This window comes from Schistosoma mansoni, chromosome 1, assembly GCF_000237925.1.
Source record: "Schistosoma mansoni strain Puerto Rico chromosome 1, complete genome".
NCBI classification, from domain to species: domain Eukaryota; kingdom Metazoa; phylum Platyhelminthes; class Trematoda; order Strigeidida; family Schistosomatidae; genus Schistosoma; species Schistosoma mansoni.
In genome coordinates this window covers 63076963-63097661 of record NC_031495.1, presented here as the reverse complement: position 1 = coordinate 63097661, position 20699 = coordinate 63076963, and the positions used below count along the sequence as shown (strand labels likewise).

The 20699-nt window shown below is 35.2% G+C and overlaps 1 protein-coding gene across 1 annotated transcript in view; it reads right to left on the bottom strand.

Moving 5' to 3' along the window:
* Positions 1-1922: 1922 nt before the first annotated feature.
* Positions 1923-20699, bottom strand: part of Smp_151620 (cadherin-related) — a gene marked incomplete at both ends in the record, with an annotated part of 49582 nt that continues 30805 nt past the window's right edge. The window contains 5 exons of the mRNA XM_018795152.1: positions 1923-2518; positions 4320-4383; positions 10568-11983; positions 17328-17558; positions 19400-19710. Of these exons, the coding sequence (XP_018649494.1) occupies positions 1923-2518; positions 4320-4383; positions 10568-11983; positions 17328-17558; positions 19400-19710 (2618 nt within the window). The remainder of the gene's footprint in view (positions 2519-4319; positions 4384-10567; positions 11984-17327; positions 17559-19399; positions 19711-20699) is intronic.

Below are 20699 nucleotides of genomic sequence, written 5' to 3'. Positions count from 1 at the left end.
TTGGAGAACAAAGAAAGCAGTTATCCAGAAGATTCAAGTGTTTATTGACAGTTTTCTATGCAAAATACTTCGGATCCGTTGGCCAGACACTATCAGCAACAAGTTACTGTGGGAGACAACAAACCAGGTTTCAGTGGAGGAAGAAATCAGGAAGAAGTGCTGGCAGTGGATAGGACACACTTTGAGGAAAGCACTCAACTGCGTCACAAACCAAGCCTTCACATGGAATCGTCAAGGCCAAAGGAGGAGAGGAAGAACAAAGAACACATTACACCGAGAAATGGAGACAGACATGAGAAGAAATAACAAAAATTGGATAGAAATAGAAAGGAAGGCCCAGGACAGAGTGGGTTGGAGAATACTGGTCGGCGGCCTATGCTTCATTGGGGGTAACAGGTGTAATTAAGTAAGTAAACAAGTGGAGCTTGGGCAAAGCTTGAGAAACTACCGAAATTTCGTGGATTGATTAGCGGAAACAAAAACCCGAATAAAAACACAATACTTGTTACAATAAAAAACAGGTTATATAAAACCTCCAGCATTTGACCATTACAACTCATGCTCATCGATCTGCCTATTTGCATAGAGTTAGGTATATAAGTTAACATGTATTTTGTCTAACATACTCCAATGACAGTGACCCACATGTTTTACAAGGGGTAGATATTATTAGATAAGATTACAGAGCATCGTATCGACAGCGATCATTTAACTGAATTGCCCGATGAAGCATAGAAGTCGGAGGATTTCAAGGTATATAATTCCTGTTTCTATATCTGATTACGTCTCATGTTCAGGATTCATGCAGCCAAATTACATAAATATTGTCATTTAACAGTTAAATAAATGAAATGGACAGGAAACGGTTGTTACAACTCCTTAGACAGGCGTAGTTTGTGTTGATAATTTAAACTCATACGGTTAGCTTGATCTTTCTACAATAACATACGACTACATTATATTTAAGAATAACTTATCTGATCAATTTTCCATATTACTAATAATCAAAAGGAAGTATATATCAGGGTCTATCATACATTGGGAAAAGACTCATTATCATATACAGGTCATTTTTAGATAACTTGTTGAAAACACTGAACTGCCGTTTCGTTCTAGTCTGGAACTTGTCAGAAATTTACACATACAATCTTACACGCGAGACTCGAACCCAAGACCTTCAATCTCATATATGAAATCTTAACCTCTAGACCATTGAGCCTTCTGACACTTCTAGGTTTTCAGTGTTTGTCTAACATTTATTAGATCAATCTAAACTCAACAATCTCTACAACCCCATATTGATAATCTTCAAGAATTACAATCATCTCTTCGTTTCATCAATGCTTTTTATTCATATATATTTTAGTATAAATCTATGATAAGTAATGTTGTTATATAATCTAATGTAATGAATCCTTTTATGTAAAAAAATGTACAATTATACAAGCTGCAAGCGTGAGCCAATTGAAGCTAGACCACCAACGAAGACCTGGAAGCACTGGACGTCCGTTTCGTCCTATTGCCGAACTCCTCAGCAGTGCGCATCCACGGCCTCGCCTCATCAGATTCGAACTCAGGACCTACAAGTCTCGCGTTAGAGCACTTAACCGATAGACCACTGAGCCGGCATTCCGATGGTGTTAATGTCTAACTCCAACCAATCCACAAAGTTGAGCGACCGTACACCAATTGTTGAGGAGTCCCATAACAGGACGAAACGGACATCCAGTGCTTCCAGGTTTTCCTTCATTGTCTAGCTTCAATTGATTCACGCTTACAACTATGAAAATATTAAATCTCCACAAAACCCCTTATACAAATGTTTAACATTTTATTGTGAAAGTTTTGTAAAAAGAAAAAAAACAAAAAAAAGAAGAAAAACAAATAAACAAACAAGAAATTGATCATTGAACCGATTTATTTTAAACAAAATCCGTTGAAACTGGTGAATTATTATCATTATTTTGATGATGATGATGATGATGTGATTGTGAATACTGTTGATCATTAATCATATATATGAATGTATTATTATTACTATTGTTACTATGGTTACTAACTGAAGGATACCTAGAATCATTCATGATTGAATGATCACATGGATAAGATTTCATATCATATAATTGTTGATCACCTAATTCAATTAAATTGATTGGTATAAATGATTGATTATTGATTTGTTGTTTATGATTTAATTGATTAGAATCAATAATATTTTTTGAATTATTTAAATATAGTACTGATAAATTAGTATGATATTGTTTATTAAATGTTTTTAAATGATTAGAATTTTGTTCAATCGCAGTATAATCAGTATATTTTGATGATGTGACAGTCGGCGTCGTAGACATCGTCATCATCGTTGTCGTCGTTGCAGTAGTATTAGTAGTACAAGTAGTAGTAAAAGATTGATTATCTGAAAGACAATTACCTATATGATGTATAGTTGATTCTTGGGGTGATAAAATTGTTGTTGATTTATTTGATGGAATTGTTTGATTATTAGAAATCCATGAAGCTAAATGAATAAATAAGAAATAAGTAAATGAATTTAACATTATTTAATTATAAAAAATAAGAAACACAAACCCCCCTTGTGATAATAATCATATACTCACTAGTTACTGGCTCCATGAGGTAATTCCTGGAGTTCTAGTGAGAAGTTGTGACCAGTGGAGCTAATCCATGTCATGTAGAGACAGGTATCTACCTCAGTACAATGGAAGTTGGTCGCACAATTTTGTGGATTGGTTGAGGTTAGACATTAACACCGTTGGACACCGGCACAGTGGTCTGTCGGTTGAGTGCTCTGGCGTAAGACTGGTAGGTCCTGGGTTCCAATCTCGCGAGTGCGGGACCGTGGATGCGCACTGTTGAGGAGTCTCTCAAGAAGACGAAACGGCCGTCCAGTGCTTCCAGTTTTTCCATAGTGGTCTAGTTTCAACTGACTCATGATCTTTACTATATAAAACATGATTAATGTTACATCCCTTGGAGATTTATGAATGGTAATTCATGAGAACTATTTGTGGACAAATACGATATGTATATTTCCTATTGTATAATTGTTAAGTAACTAAACTATTCATATTCGTGTCCCTCTTATTATAAGCTTTATTTTGGCCTATAGACTATTATTATACGATTTACCATTCTTGAGTTATCCGTAGTCCATTAGTTACAATTCCCCACATTCACAGCCACATTTGGCCGAATCTTGTACAAATATTATTTTCCATTTCATGATACAATGTGGTTAGTTTGTTTAGTATATAAACCCAGTATGTTTGAGAATAAAGATCCATATTGCAGATTCCTTTATTGGTGTTCCGGACTTAACTGGCTGGGCTAGGTAGAAAACATGATTGATAAGTACTCAGGACTGCTTATACGGCTTTTTGTGTATCATTGTTCCAATCGATCATTCGCTGCTCTCTGTTTGGCGGTCTTATCACATTATACGTTAACAAGGCATCCACTAGGCCACAAGTTATAACAATTAGTAACTCTATTTCCAGTATGGAGATTTGTTGAGATTATAATATTTTCACAACTGAATTCATGAGTCAATCTAAGTTAGACTATCATTGAAAACCTAGAAGTACTGAACGGTCGTTTTAATCCTAATGTAAGATTCCTCAGTAGTGCACACCCACGATCTTACAAGCAGGACTCTAACTCAGGTTTTTTGATCTCGTGTGAGAACGTCTAACCTCTAGACCATTGAGTTGTCATTCACTGTTGTTAATGTCTAAAATGATAAAAGTTTAGGAATATGTAAAACTTAGTGTAAATTAGATTTCCATCACGAACCAGTAACAACTATAAAGTTCTTTATAACTACTAGATATTGTTTAAGTTTCTTTAGAAGTGAACACCTATGAACTGGTTTACCATCAAGGATTCAACTTAATGAGAAGTCATAGCTAAAAAAGAATTAGTTCATTTTTGTATTGGTTGTTTAAATCCTCTCACTGATGTTTAGGACTTCAATGGATCAATCTCTTATTGGCATATGTACATCATGTGCAGATTGCTTCGATATCGCCTTAAGTCACAAATGTTGTAAGCAGACATAGATGGTGGAGTGAACATCAACTTTGGGATACAGGCACATTCAGCTGATCAATCTCAAATAGAACGAAACTTGAATCCTGTATTCCAGTGCTAGACACCATCATCTGTGCTTATCAGATACTTTCATTTTATGAGGGAAGTATATGTTCTATATGAGTCGAATCATACCCAATTATACTGTGATAATATTCAATGACTTATTTACAAATATACATTCCATAAAACAAAAATTCAACACTAACCTTCTTGTTGTTGTTCCTGTGGTTTATTGTGTTTTCCTTTGATTGATGATAAAGGAGACAATGACTTGAAGTAATCGAATAAAACAAGAGAAATGAAGAAGAGATTAGTTCAACATTCAGAAAAATAAAAGATATATATATATATATTGTTATCAGAAGGGGTTTTGTGGAGATTTCAGTATTTTCATTGTTGAAAGTATGAGTCAATTGAAGCTAGACCACCAAGGAAAACCTGAAAGTACCGGACAGTCATTTCGTCCTTTTGTGGGACTCATCAGTGACAGTGCGCATCCAAAACCTCACCTCACAAGATTCGAACCCAGGACATACCTATATATTGGGCTAAATAATATTCAGTTTGTTATTTTGTAAACTATATCATTAACTAGTAAAAATTATATACTCAATTTAGTAACATAATTACAAGCTTTTTCTAACTTAATTTGAGCAGATGAACGTTTGTATGAAGGTTAATGATATTAATTGCCTGTTCAAAGCGAAGGTTTAGTGAATTTGAAATAAAAGTCAGTCAGTGATCTTGAATGCTGTTAGTGGTATGAGTGCAGTTATCACTTCTCGGTTGCCCACACCGTAACAGGATTCCTCTAGAGGTACCTCAAAAGGGAAATGGATTGGAGGTGATCTTAGGAACTTGAAAGCGTGACCACAGTGACCAAGGGAAAACTGCTTGAGGTCGGTCACATAGGACCTTTTTGTGGGTAATTTTCGTGTTAGTTTCGTAGTTGTTGGGACCTTACTGCCTGATACGGATATCCGTGATATAAGATGAGGTGTGCATTTTTAGGATCAACGTTTTCTAACCCCACCACACTAAGTATTGTCCAGCGTGGGGTACAAAGTAAAAACTCAAATCCGTGAATGAGTCTATAAACTTTCACAGACCAAAGTGTTTAGCACAAATTCTGGGTTCAGGATATTTTACCTCTGTCTTCAGATACCCAATGTAAAAAATAGTGTTCAAACAGATTATCATCTTGATGCATTTAATATTGTTTACATAAATCTTTCCATTGATGTTTAGGACAGCAATTGATCAGTCTCTTATTGGCATATATGCATACTGTGCATATTGCCTCAATATAGCCTTAATTCACAAGCATTATAAGCAAAGATGGATAATGGCTAGCAGTGGAATCCAGTTTGATGCGCGTTTCATCCTATTTGGGACTCGTCAGTTGGATGTACCTACATCTCAGTGTTGATGTTCACTCTGGGACTGATCAGTTGCAATCATATACATCAATGGGAAGATTCAAACAAATAATACTAAGTGAATTTAAACTTCACCCCCATTGTACAAGCAAATGGCTATCAGGACTCTGTAGCTCAGTGGATAACGTGATGGCGAAAGGTACTTGTTATGTCTCGTAGGTTGAACGCTTTATTCGGATCCTAGCTATTCGGATAACCCCAGGCTAGCACTACTCAGCGACTTGAAAGACCAGAGAGAAGACACGAGTATCAGAGAAGCACTTTACTACAAGGTTCAGTTATGTACAGAAAAACAGGGGTTTTATAGTAATTAAAAGACCTTGAGATTCCATAGTAGCAGTATGTTAACAGCCAATCAGGACCTTGTTATTTTAGTAGCATTTTTAGTAGCATAGCTTCTAACTAATCACTGATTGGTTGGGCTCTTTATGAGCCTCTCTAGAGTTTATTGTAAGCCGACCCAACAGTACTGAGTTCGAGTCCCAGAGTGGACATTAACTCTGAGATGTAGGTACATCCAGTTAACGTGTCTCAAATGGGACAAAACGCGCTTCCTGGATTCCACTGCTATCAATCTTTGTTTAAATCACTTTTGTTTTCAATTTCGTTGTTTTATCTACAGAGTATACAATGATTGTATGAAAACTATTTTGAGTCTTCATTTACATTTTTATATTTAGTCGTCCCAACATTTCGACGCCTTGTCAACATTGAAATTCAATCCATAATTAAAGTATCTTGGATAACATTGATTGATTATTATGCTATACAACATGATATTGTCTAGTTGAGATCATGACCACTATGGAAAACCTGGAAGCACTGGACGGCCGTTTCGTCCTATAGTGAGACTCCTCAGCAGTGCGCATCCACGATCCCGCATAATTTACGTCGATTGGTTAACAAAACACACAACAACAACAGGATAAATCAACCAATAAGATTATTTCTGATTGATAAACAAGGAGGATCGGATGTAGATGTAAAGGCGAGGATTGGCAAAGCAAGGGTAGCATTTCTACAATTGAAGAATACATGGAACTCAAAACAACTGTCAACTAATTTCAAAGTCAGAATCTCCAATACGAACGTCAACACAGTCCTACTGTATGGAGCTGAAACGTGAAGAACTACTACGACCATCATCAGGAAGGTACAAGTATTTATAAACAGTTGTCTACGCAAAATACTCAACATCCATTGATCGGATACTATCAGGAACAACGTTTTATGGGAGTGGACAAACCAGCTTCCATCTGAAGAGGAAATTAGGAAAAGACGTTGGAAGTGGATAGGACATACATTAAGGAAATCACTAAACTGCATCACGAGGCAATCCCTAACTTGGAATGTTGAAGGGAAGCAGAAAAGAGGAAGGCCAAAGAACACATTGTATCGGGGAATAGAAGCAGATATGAAAAGGATGAATGTTAACTGGAAAGAACTGGAAAGGAAGGCTCAGGACAGAGTTGGATGGAGAATGCTGGTGAGCGGCCTATGCTCCTCGACGAGGGGTAACAGGCGTAAGTAAGTAAGTAAGTATCCAGACAAAGTTTCCGTTTATCAGTTAACAACTAAAAATGTTAACGTTTTATCAAGCTACTTCATATAACTGTGTATAGTTTAGATTTTTTGGTAAAAAATAGGTGAAACATATCTAAAATGGAAGAAATAATTATGATTGACATCAACTATAACAACCGGAAATAGTATGATAAGATTTTTATTGTCAATCATTCTATGAAATAGTTGTTAACTTTAAATAAGCATTGAATCCTAACAACTTCATTGTATAGAGAATGAGAACACAAGTGGAGACAATCAAATGTATTTGAGAACCATACAAACTATATTGGGCATACTACTAGACAATTGAACTAAAGAGCTAGTGAATACCTCCCTTTGTGGTTAAGAAAAGGTACTATCAAGATAATACGGAGCTCGGTTCTTTCACACTTTATCGGTAGTGGTCATATAGTTGACAGTAATCAGTTATTTAAAGTTATTTATTGTATTTCTATTAGTTTTCTTTATGGGGTTCTATCTCGTCTCTTACACATAGCAGAAGCTATAGGAATTCGATCCTAGTGAACACTTCTCTTTGTGGTTAAGGAAAGGTACTATCAAGATAATACGGAGCTCAGTTCTTTCACATTTAATCGATAGTGGTCATATCGTTGACAGAAATGAGTTATTTAAAGTTATTTATCGTATTCCTATTAGTTTTCTTAATGGGGTTCGATCTCGTCTGTTACACATAGCAGAAGCTATAAAAATTCCAGTCAACAATCCAAGTCTTTGCGTTCATAAAAAACTTGTAACAGTCTTATCTCTCCTTTGGCCTTAATAAATAATTTTGTTTTCCATACTCTTTCTTCATTTATTTGTCTTCACCCCCTCCTACTATATATTCTCCTCAAATATATGTTTCACGGTCCAATTATCTAAACATTTGATATTGCGTAATCTTATAATTGTTATGAATGTTATTTCAGTGTTTATATTTTTCTAATCATTGACCTATTTCCCAATTATGTAACATTGATCTATCGGTTAAGTACTCTGGCGCGAGACTGGTAGGTCCTGGGATCGAATCTCGCTCGCGAAGCAGGATCGTGGATGCGCACTGCCGAGGAGTCCCATAATAGGACGAAACGGCCGTCCAATGCTTCCAGGTTTTCCCTGGTGGTCTAGCTTCAATGGATTCATGATTTCAACTATGAAAATACTGAAATATCCACAAAAACCCCTTCTGATTGATTCAAACCTTTATTAATCTTATCATAACTAGTACACCGGTCACCACACTATCAATTTGTACTTTTCACTTATTATGTTTAGTTATGTAATCTATTCCACTGTTATTATTGACTCATGAACTGCTTTGATTGGTTGAATAATTTTGTATATGCATATAAATATTATTGTATATTAGAGTACAGCGTGATGAGAATCTAATCGGTTAAGTGCTCCGGCGCGAGACTGGTAGGTCCTAGGTTCGAATCTCGTGAATGCGAAATCGTGGATGCACACTGCTGAGGAGTCCCATAATTGGACGAAACGACTGTCCAGTGCTTCCAGGTTTTCTATAGTGGTCTAGCTTCAATTGACTCATGATTTCAACTATGAAAATAATATTGTTCACTTTTATATGTTGTTCTAAATCACAATATGGGAATTTTTTTAAATAAATACTTTATTTGAAAAATGCCTATCAATTGTCTTAGACTTAATTATTCCTTCGTTTCCATGGCAACCATTCACTGTTCTCGTTCTCTTTTTTTCTTTGATCTTCTTAATTTTCTGTCACCAGACATTTCACTTTCGATTGATGATACATATACTACTTATATTTGTTGATATCAGTAGAACACAGTACATATTAAGTACATTTTCTTTATGAGTTACACTAATATTATGTATAGGAGCTAGTGATGCATGAAATATTCTTCAGTTTGCTATACTAGTAATTACCAAGTAAAGAACATTGTCATTTATGGTAGGATTAGATTGAAGGAATGTTTTAGACCGCCTAATCAATATATCTTTAATCCATAAAGTTCTAAACTTTCAAAGTGGACCATATATGGAGAGGTATAGAGTTCGTATTTAAGTAAATAATTCAAGCACTCATCTTTCAACAATTGAACACTACTTAACCCAATCTGTACAATAAAGTAACAATAATCAGCATGTACATGTAGCATTAGTGACTGATTATTTGTAACCTTGAATTCTTAGAAGGCGGTATGGTGGAGATTTTAGTTATTTTATATAGTTGAAATCATGAGTCATGAGACATTAACACCGTTGGATTCCGGCTTAGTGGTCTAGTGGTTAAGCACTCACGCACGAGACTGATAAGTTCTGGGTTCAAATCCCGCCAGGCGAGATCGTGGGCGCTCACTGTTGAGGAGTCCCACAATAGGACGAAACGGCCGTCCAGTGCTTACAGGTTTTCCATGGTGGTCTCGCTTCAACTGACTCATGATTTGAACTATATAGAACTTGAATTCTAACAAAAGGAAATTGAAAACTATTCATCACACATTCATACCTATTAAGCGAGTTAATACCCAACCTAAATTAGTGCGAGGAACTATGAATAAGATTTACAGTTGACCGTTATGATTAGAAATTATATTTAGTGCTTTCATGAGGACCTGACATTTAGCCAAATGACTAGATAAATCTAGCGCCAAAATTTAAGATCTTGTATTTTAAATCCGATTTGTTCATCTATAAATTATAATCTCACCATTTATTATTCGTAATTAATGATTTTAACAATAATTGACTATTGTATAATTTTATATATAGTTCAGATCATGAGTTAATTGAAGCTAGACCACCATGGAAAACCCGGAAGCACTTAATGGCCGTTTCGTCCTATTGTGCGACTCCACAGCGGTGCACATACATGATCCCGCCTCGTGAGATTTGAACCTAGCACCTATCATTTTCGCGTCATAGCACTTAACCGATTAGATTCTCATCAGGCTGTACTTTAATATACAGTAATATTTATATGAGTATACGAAATTTTTAAACCAATCAAGGCAGTTTAGAAGTCAATGATAACAGTGGAATAGATTACATCACTGCACGCGAGCGCCTAATCACTAGACCACTGAGCTGGCATCTACTGATGTCAATGTCTAACTTCAACTAGATCTGCTGGGAGATATCAACTCAATTTTGTGGATCGGTTAAAGTTAGACATTATCACCGTTGGATGCCGGCCACCTCAGTGGTCTAGTGGTTAGGCGCTATCACGCGAAACTGATAGGTCCTGTATTGGAGCCCTGAGAGCGGGATCGTAGATGCGCACTACTGAGAAGTCCCATAATGGGACGAAACGGCCGTCTAGTGCTTCCAGGCTTTCCATGCTGTTCTAGCTTCAATTGATTCATGATCCCAACTATATAATTGAAATTACTAAGATCTTCATGAACCCCCCTTCTGATATTATATAATTCATTACATGACAATAATAAATAAAACAATGAACATACTTGATTATTATTATGTGGTATTACAATATATTCCCAACTTCTAGAAGTTTTTAATGGATTTCTTTCATTGTAATGGTTATTCAATGGATCATTGCTTATATTATGATTCTGATTATTAACAATTGGAGTATTTGATTTTTTTAATTTTAATGATTGTGTAAAATAAATTGGATTCATTTTATTATTATTACTAATCATACTACTATTCATCATATTATCAGTAGCTGTCACCATAGTAATATTATTATTATTACTATTGCTTGATATAGTAGTATTAGTTATGAAATCTATGGTTGATGTATTCATTGATATTGTTGATTTCATATTTAAATTTTGTTGATCATTATCATGTTGTTGTTGTTGTTGTTGTTGTTGCCTTGATAACTTCTCTTGATGATTATTATGAATAAATGATAAAATTTTTTGTTCATATTGATTAGGTAATGTATATTCATCATTTTTCAATATCCAATATTGTTTTTCATTCAATGGTAATGTTGTATATTCTTTAGTATTATCATGATCACGATCATGATTTAATCGATTATTTTCAATCAATATTGATTGGAATGGTATATTATTGGATGGATCGATATATTGATTTTTTTCATGATCATGGTTGAATGGATTATTTTCAATCAATATATTTGATTTGAAGGGTAAATGATTTGATGGATCAATATATTGATTATTATTTTCATGATCATGATCATTTAATTGATTATTTTCGATCAATATATTTGATTTGATTGGTAAATGATTGGATGGATCAATATATTGATTTTTTTCATGATTAAATTGTATTGAATTATTGGAATGATAATAGTAATTAAAAAGTTTATCATTATGATTATGATTATCGATCAATATTGATTTATTGGGATATAATGTTGTTATATTATTATTATTATTACTATATTCTGAATTTAATATATTTTTCCAATGAAATTTTTTATCGATTAATTTAATATTATTATTATTATTGAATGAATGATGATTATGTAATAGATATTGCATAGGATTATTTAGACGACTATCATCATGATTATTTTCATTATTATGAATATTACTATTAATGGTAGTATTAGTATTAGTAATATGATGATTAGAACAAAAATTTTGAAATCCACGTCGTTCACAAACATATATAATAATACCTAAAAGTACAAGAATGATAGCACAACTTAATGCAACAATTGCAATAAGTATAGATCCTGTAGTAATTGAATTCTCACCTTGATTATTAATTTCATTGATTTTAATTAATTTTTCATTATTATTATTATTATTATTGATTAATTGATGATAATAAGGTTGATCTTTTAATTGAGGGTGATGATTTAAATCATTCTTTGTAGAATGATATAAGTTCGTAAATCGATTAGAATAAATATGACGTGGTGGAGAATCAGTGATCTGTTGCCAAGGGCAAAAGGTAAATAAAAAGAAAAAAAATTTTAATGCTAGCATAGCAACTATCCTACAATCATTGTAAGCAAAGATGGATAGTGGCTAGCAGTGGAATCCAGTTTGATATGCGTTTTATCCTATTTGGGACTCGTCAGCTAGCCATTATATCCATCTTTGTTTATAATCCTCGTGAATTAAGGCTATATCGAGGCGCAATACGCACAGTATGCACATATGCCAATTAGAGACTGACCAGTTGCAGTCCTAACATATAGATGGGAAGATTTAAACAAACAATACTAAATGAATTTATCCTACAATCAATTTTGGATTATGGTTCATTTCTGGCTAAGCCACTTTTTTATTCACTAACTTAACAGATATCGTCATTTGGATAGTAACAATTTGCATATATCTTTGTACTGTTATGATCACTAGACCACATGATGGACTCTAACAAAAATGTTGATTGCTTAAATATCATTCTATGACCCAAATCCTATGATAAGCTTTTGCTTTGTCTTGCTGTGCCCCTTATACAATTTGGCTATAAATTTGCCTATTTAATTGCTTGCACTCACTTACTTACTTACTTACTTACGCCTGTTACTCCCAATGGAGCATAGGTCGCCGACCAGCATTCTCCAACCCACTCTATCCTCCACCTTCCATTCTAGTTCTATCCAACTTTTGCTTGCACTTACTTGCTGATATTTGCTCATGTGCTTGTAGCTTTGTGGCCTGTATTATTTGACAATAAACTGTTGTTGCTGTTTCGCTTTGCCTTTTGATTTTATACACCGTTAAGATTTGTATGATAATGGTTAACGAGATAAACGATTAACGAAGCACGGCAGTAAGACAAAGCAAAAGCTAATAATAAGGTGTGATCAATCAGTTTCATAGATAAATGCACTGGTAAGGCCGAGAGTGAGGAGAGTCCGCTCTCCCTCTCCAAATGCTCTCACATGACCACGCGAATATATAGCCTCTGCCAGAGAAGTACTACTCACTGCCTTCTCGTGACGTTATTGTTGTTTACAAAAGTGAAAGGACGAAAATCCAATGTCCGGAGCTTGAACCGGGTTGGTGGACATGGCCCGTCCACCTTGGGGAGTTGGAAAACCCTGACTCCAAACCAATGGTGCACATGGGCTCCAGTATCCTGAGGGAACAAATGACGTATGAATCAATTGTCGGTCGCCGGCAACCATGGGACTGCATCTCCTCACGATGCTCCACTGCCTTGTGGATCAGATCTTTAGGTCAAAGGCTCGGGGTGTGGTCCCCTAGGAAAACCACCTGCTTCAGTCTGGGCGCCTGGGCAGTATCATAGCCCTCATACAAATCAAATGAGATTTGTGTGGCACATATACATCTAGTGACTCGTTGTACCAATATTTATGTGCTTAAATAAATAAATAGATAATCTTAGAAAGTGTAAAGTTATGTACATAATGGTCAGGAACTCAACTAAATTACTATTTGAGAAGGGGGCTTTGTGGAGATCTACTGTACTTGAGTTGCAGGACATTATGTGCATAACTTTACACTTTCTATGACTATCTATAACCATTGGGTAATACAAAATCTTTATACATTAAGAGTACCTTCAATTACTTTCAAGAATACTATATAATGTTAATGAAAGATTTAACTGATATGATAATATAAAATTTAAAATCTAAAAAAGGTTTCAACAACCAAACAAAAAACCCAACAACCTCTTGGTATTCCGTTTTTTTCCTGAAGAAGTTCACACAAGACTATTCAATAAAATCCGGAGGTATATATATATATACTTCTAATAGCTGATAGTAGCTATAATCTAATTCCCCCCTTTTTTATTTTTTCAAGTTGAGAACAATTTAGAAACAATCACATGAGCAACATAAATGCTCATCTACATCAGCTGGTGGGCGGCCTATGCTCCTCCATGAGAGGTAACAGGCGTAAGTAAGTAAGTAAGTAAGTACATCTACATACAAACATTCATATATATACATACATATAGTAGTAGATTTATTACTACGATAGAATGATATGTTTTGATTTTTTCTTTTTTTCTTTTCGTAAAAACCATATCCGATACCGATATTCAATGAGAAGAACAAATAAGACAAACAAAAAGAGAGAGAGAGGGAGGGGGAGACAACGTTAGTTGCTAAGATAGAGAGGGGTATAGTTAAAATTATTTTCTATCACAGTAAAATGTATAGCAAAAGAGGAAAAGTAAAACTAACCATAAGAATCTAACCGGAAATTTAAATTTTTTTTTCTATTTTTTTATTTTATTTTGCACGAAAAAAAGAAAAAAGAACCTGTAAAAGGAACGTTTCTTTAAAGATTAATTTTTTTTCTGTTTTCGTTCTGTTGATTTGTTGTCTACAATGTAACAATTCATATTCAATTGTTGAAAGCGTGAGTCAATTGAAGCTAGACCATCAGGGAAAACCTGGAAGCACTGGATGGCCGTTTCGTCCTATTATGAGACTCCTCAGCAGTGCACATCCACTATCCCGCCTCACGAGATTCAAACCCAGGACCTATCAGTCTCGCGCGCGAATGTTTAACCACTAGACCACTGAGCCGGCATCCAACGGTGTAAATGTCTAACTTCAACCAATCCATGAAAGTGAGCAACTGTCCACCTCGCGAGGCGAGGTCGTGGATGCGCACTCACGCTTTCAACTATGAAAATACTAAATCTCCATAGAACCCGTTCTGATATTAATTATATTCAATTATGATTCAAAATGAACAAAAAAGAACCAATCATTGATTAAAAATGAGTAAAAATTACAGATGACTTATGAGATATAAGTCGTCATAACTAAACTCAGACGTTTATAGATAGTAACTAAATTAACTTCGTAGTGACAGTATTTCATTAATAATATTAGATACTACTAATTAACAGTAAAATCATGGGATTTTAACTTTATAGTTTAACAATCTTCATACTTGATTGATCATTATCTAGTGATCAATTCATTGTGAATATATCTCAATCCTACAGGAGGTTAGTTGCAGGCCAGATAGATCAGTAGTAACATCTATGATTGTGAAACTGAGTGATATTGGGATCGAATATGTCAGCGAGCATCAGTTCCTTTAAGATTACAGATATACTGTGCTGACGAATGTCAAGTTGCACGAAACCTAGGTCCAGGGTTTCTTGTTGACTATCTACAATCACCATCTTAGTTTAAGAGTTTATTGTATTCAATATGATAAATAAAATATCGAGATATTAGTCTGATATTGGCTATTATCTTGGAAAGTTGAAACTCCCAGAAAACAATTTTACGTTAGATTATTAGGTATATTTTCATTGTGTATTCATAAGGTATTCTATTTACAAGATTTTTACACTATCCTTATTGTAATCATTAATCGTTGTTGTATGTTTTACTGTTCATGCATTACAGTTAATTAATTATACAGCTAGTCCTACTGTACGGAGCTGAAACGTGGCGAACTACTACATCCATCGTCAAGAAGGTACAAGTATTTATAAACAGTTGTCTATGCAAAATAATCAACATTTACTGGCCAGATACTATCAGCAACAACGTTTTATGGGAGAGGAAAAATCAGCTTCCATCTGAAGAGGAAATTAGGAAAAGACGTTGGAAGTGGATAGGAAGTACATTAAAGAAATCACCAATGTACATTATAAGGCAATACCTAACTTGGAATCCTGAAGGGCAGCAGAAAAAAGGATGGCCAAAAAACACATTACTTTGGGAAATAGAAGAAGATATGAAAAGGATGAATGTTAACTGGAAAGAACTGGAAAGGATTGGCTCAGGACAGAGTTGGATGGAGAATACTAGTATGCGGCCTATTCTCCTCCACTAGAGGGTAACAGGCGTAAGTAAATAGTAAGTAAGTAATTATATACCTATTATTTACTTTTGTATCATTGATGACTTAGTTAAATACAAATTATGATTTCTTATTATAGATGCTTTATGATCTTTAAGTTAATGTGTATTATTATGTTAGTTTTTCAGTCTTAATTATATAAAGTTAACTGATTTGCTATTCTTCTGTAATGATTAGACAGGTTAGGAATAGAAGTTTATTGTGACAATCTGTATTAATACAACTATTACGAACATGGGTTTGTATTATTGTAATGAATGGGTTGTGCAATTCAGTGATCCTGTTTGATGAAGATATAAAAGTTCCGTTGTTAACAGTATTAAGTTTGTGGATGTACACTACTGAAGAATATGAAACTTCACTAAAACAGTTGTTTTCTATTAATTGATTTCCAATGGTTCTTCAGCCCATTATGACAATAATCGTGGATCGGTTGAAGTTAGACATTACCACCGCTAGATGTCGAGGAGCATAGGCCGCTCAGCAGCATTCTCCATCCAACTCTGTCCTAGACAATCCTTTCTAGTTACTTCCAGTTAACATTCATCCTTTTCATATCGGCTTCTATTTCCCAAAGTAATGTGTTTTTTGGCCTCCCTCTTTTCCGCTTCCCTTCCGGATTCCAAGTTAGGGATTGCCTTATAATGTACATTGGTGATTTCTTTAATGTACTTCCTATCCACTTCCAACGTCTTTTCCTAATTTCCTCTTCAGATGGAAGCTGATTTGTCCTCTCCTATAAAACGTTTTTGCTGATAGTATCCAACCAATGGATGTTGAGTATTTTGCGTAGACAACTGTTTATAAATAGTTTTACGTTCTTGACGATGGATGTAGTAGTTCGCCACGTTTCAGCTCCGTACAGTAGGACTGTCTTGACTTTCATATTGAAGACTTTCACTTTGAAGTTAGTTGAGAGTTGTTTTGAATTCCATGTATTCTTCAATTGTAGAAATGCTGCCCTTGCTTTGCCAATCTGCATCCGATCCTCCTTGTTTACCAATGATCCTTCCCAGGTACGTGAATGTTTCCACCTCTTCCAAAGTTTCTCCATCAAGTGTGACTGGATTGGTGTTCTCCCTAACTAATAAACTATATGCATTCATTAAAGACAGAATATAGTTTGGTGGATTTCAATTACCTATTGAGTTTATATACATTCGGATATTGTTGTCATTCAATTTATAAACTAGTCGAGTTAAATTCATTTAGTATTATTTGTTTGAATCTTCCCATCGATGTGTTAGGATTGCAACTGGTCAGTCTCTAATTGGCATATGTGCAAACTGTGTGTATTGCCTCGATATAGCCTTAATTCATGCAGGCACACCCAGCTGACGAGTCCCAAATATGACGAAACGCGCGTCAAACTGGATTCCGCTGCTAGCCACTATCCATCATTGCTTAGTCAAGTTAAAATTTAAAAGACAATTTTGTCAAAGAAATAAAAAGCATTTACTTTAACTAATAGTTTCACTTCTGTTGTACGTGATGGAATACCAGCATCTTGTATATGTATTATTAATGGATATAAACCAATATCTTGTAAAGTTAATTCACGATCAATGATTAATTCAGCTGATGTACTACCAAGACGAAATACTGAAGCTTCATTACCAGAATATAAATTGAAATGTAATAAAGAATTATGTCCTTCATCAGGATCACGTGCTTCAATTCGTGCTACTATCTGTAAGAGATTATAGTAGATTAATAGGTTACATTACAATATGAAGATTCAAACAAACAATAATAAGTTGAATTCAAACTTCACCCCATCGCACAAGCAAGTGGCTATCAGGACTCAGTGACCGAGTGGATAACGCGATGGTGTTTGAAGCGAAAGGTACTAGATTCGAGTCCCAGAGTGAACATCAACTCTGAGATGAAGGTACATCCATCTGACGAGTGCCAAATAGGACGAAAAGCGCGTCCTGGATTATACTGCTAGCCACTGTCCATCTTTGCTTACAATGCTTGTGTAATAGGGCTATATTGAGGCAATACGCACAATATGCACATATGCCAATTAGAGACTGACTAGTTGCAGTCCTAAAAACATTAATGGGAATATTCAAACAAACAATACTAAGTTGAATTAAAACATCGAAGAGATGAAACTTATGAAATAGTATGTGAACATATAATTTAATAGTAGATAGAATTTCGAGATGGTGGGGAAGATTTGTAGCTTACGTGGGTGATTTTGATGGAGTTTCGTTTTCTGAGCTAGATGGTTTGGTCGTGAAGCTTTCATTGTTCTTCTGAACGACACCATCAACACAAACTTCGGGTAGAATATCATTATATATTGCTACACACTGACCAATTTTAAATCATGAAATCTAAAGTCTCTAATCATAAAATAGTTTGATATGAATTATATAGTGTTGATGATAGTAGCTTTCGTAATCATCCGAAGCCTAACTGGAGCATGAGAACAATGCAAGCAAGATGAGTTGGTTGGTTCTATGCTAGGGTCAGCCAATTCATCTAAAGTGTATAGAGATGTGTTACTTATTGACAAGTACAAGTTAACATGAAGTATAGATTCAGTGTCACCAGTTGAATACCTTCAACTACTCAACATCAGTAAATATTTTACTGAACAGATTTGCATCATTTCTTTGAAATTGTATAATAGTTTACTGACAGTCTTAATTTTGTCTTACTTAACCGCATATACTTTGTTCACTGTTAATTAGACTTTTAGGCTTGGTTATTATTGATTAAATCTGTTGAATCGATCCATAGTTCGACGATGGGACTATGTTCTTTGCTTATCTGAGTCGCTTTCTGGTTTTTGACAGCTTGATTGTACCACGTCTCTTGAGCACAAATTCAGCTGAGTAACATTTATGTAAAACCGAATCGTCGTTCTTGTTTATTGATACATAAATGAGTAATTTGTAAATTGTACGGAACTAACGGGGATTTTTTGAATGTTAGATGTAACAACCTGATCATCACTCAAGGTCTTATCATTACTTATTAGACATAGAATTCAAGGGTCTTCTTTTTGTTCCTAAAATACAAGATTGTAATGAGATAGCTGTACTGAGATAATAAGTCTATAATAAGAAATGAAACAGTAATGGATAGATTCAAAAGTCTGACTATTGACCATTTCTAGAAAGAACGGTTGCTTGGATCTTCCCATTGATTTTTTAAGACTGTGATTGATCAGTCACTTTTAGTATATGTGCATCCTAGATGGATTGTCACAATAGTTCTAGTGAATCACAAGCATTGGAAACAGAAATGTATGGTATCAGTCAGTCAGCTACAACGTAAGACCAGGCACATATATGCATCGGTCCAAGTCGCTATACCTCATTAGCACAACAAGATGAACACCAAATTCATAAAGGTAGTTAATTTAGTGGTGGTAATATATAAAAGAAAAGTTCAGATACATCCATCTGAAGAGTCCGAAATAGGACAAAACATGAGTCTTGGATTCTACTGCTAGCCATCAAAGTTATAAAAAAATATTGATTTTTTTTAAAACATCAGATAAATTCTACTTACTTCACCAGGTGGTTCCCGATAAGATACACTAATATTACCTTTACCATTCACCGGAAATACAACAATTGGATCATGATCATTTATATCCGTTACATGTATATGAACTTTAGCTGTTGCTGAACGTGATGGTTTACCATGATCAATTAATAATACAATTAATTCATAATTGGATTGTTTTTCACGATCTAATAATTGTAATGTAGTTAATTCACCAGTAGAACTATTCAATCGAAAATTAGATGTTGTACCAAGTAAACGAAAATGTAATTGAGCATTTTCATCAATATCATTATCGGTGCCAAGTAGAATACCTAAGAAATTAAATGAAAGATAACATTTATATAGTGAATGTTTATTCATTCACTCAAGTAGAATGATAACAGGACAACTAACTGACTTATTCGAGGTAAAGACCGGTGTTAGGCAAGGTTGCTTACTCTCACCCTTTCTCTTTCTCCTGGTGATTGACTGGATCATGAAGCGTCAAACATCTGGAGGGATGCACGGGATACAGAGGACAGCTAGGATGCAGCTGGACGATTTAGACTTCGCAGATGATCTGGCTCTTCTATGACACACGCAACAACAAATGCTGGAGAAGACCACCAGTGTAGCAGTAGCCTCAACAGCAGTATGTTTCAATGTAAACAAAGGGAAAAGCAAAACTCTCCGACACAATACAACATGCACCAATCGAATAACACTTGACGGAGAAGCTTTGGAGAATGTGGAAACCTTTACATATCTGGGCAGTATCACTGATGAACATGGTGGATCAGATGCAGATGTGAGGGTGAGGATCGGCAAAGCAAGAGTAGCATATTTACAACTAAAGAACATCTGGAACTCAAAACAATTGTCAACCAACACCAAGATCAATGTCAAGACAGTTCTACTGTATGGGGCGGAGTCGTGGAGAACTACGAAAGCCATTATCCAGAAGATACAAGTGTTTATTAACAGTTGTCTACGCAAGATACTTCGGATCCATCGGCCAGACACTGTCAGCAACAAGTTACTGTGGGAGACAACAAACCAGATTCCAGGAGGGATAGGGCACACATTGAGGAAATCACCTAACTACGCTACAAGACAAGCCCTTACTTGGATTCATGAAGGTCAAAGGCGGAGAGAAAGACCAAAGAACACATTACGTCAAGAAATGGGGGCAGACATGAGAAGACTGAACAAAAACTGGATATAACTAGAAAGGTAGGCCCAGGACAGAGTGGGTCGGAGAATGCTGGTCGGCAACCTATGCTCCATTGGAAGTAACAAGCGTAAGTAAGTAAGTAAGAAT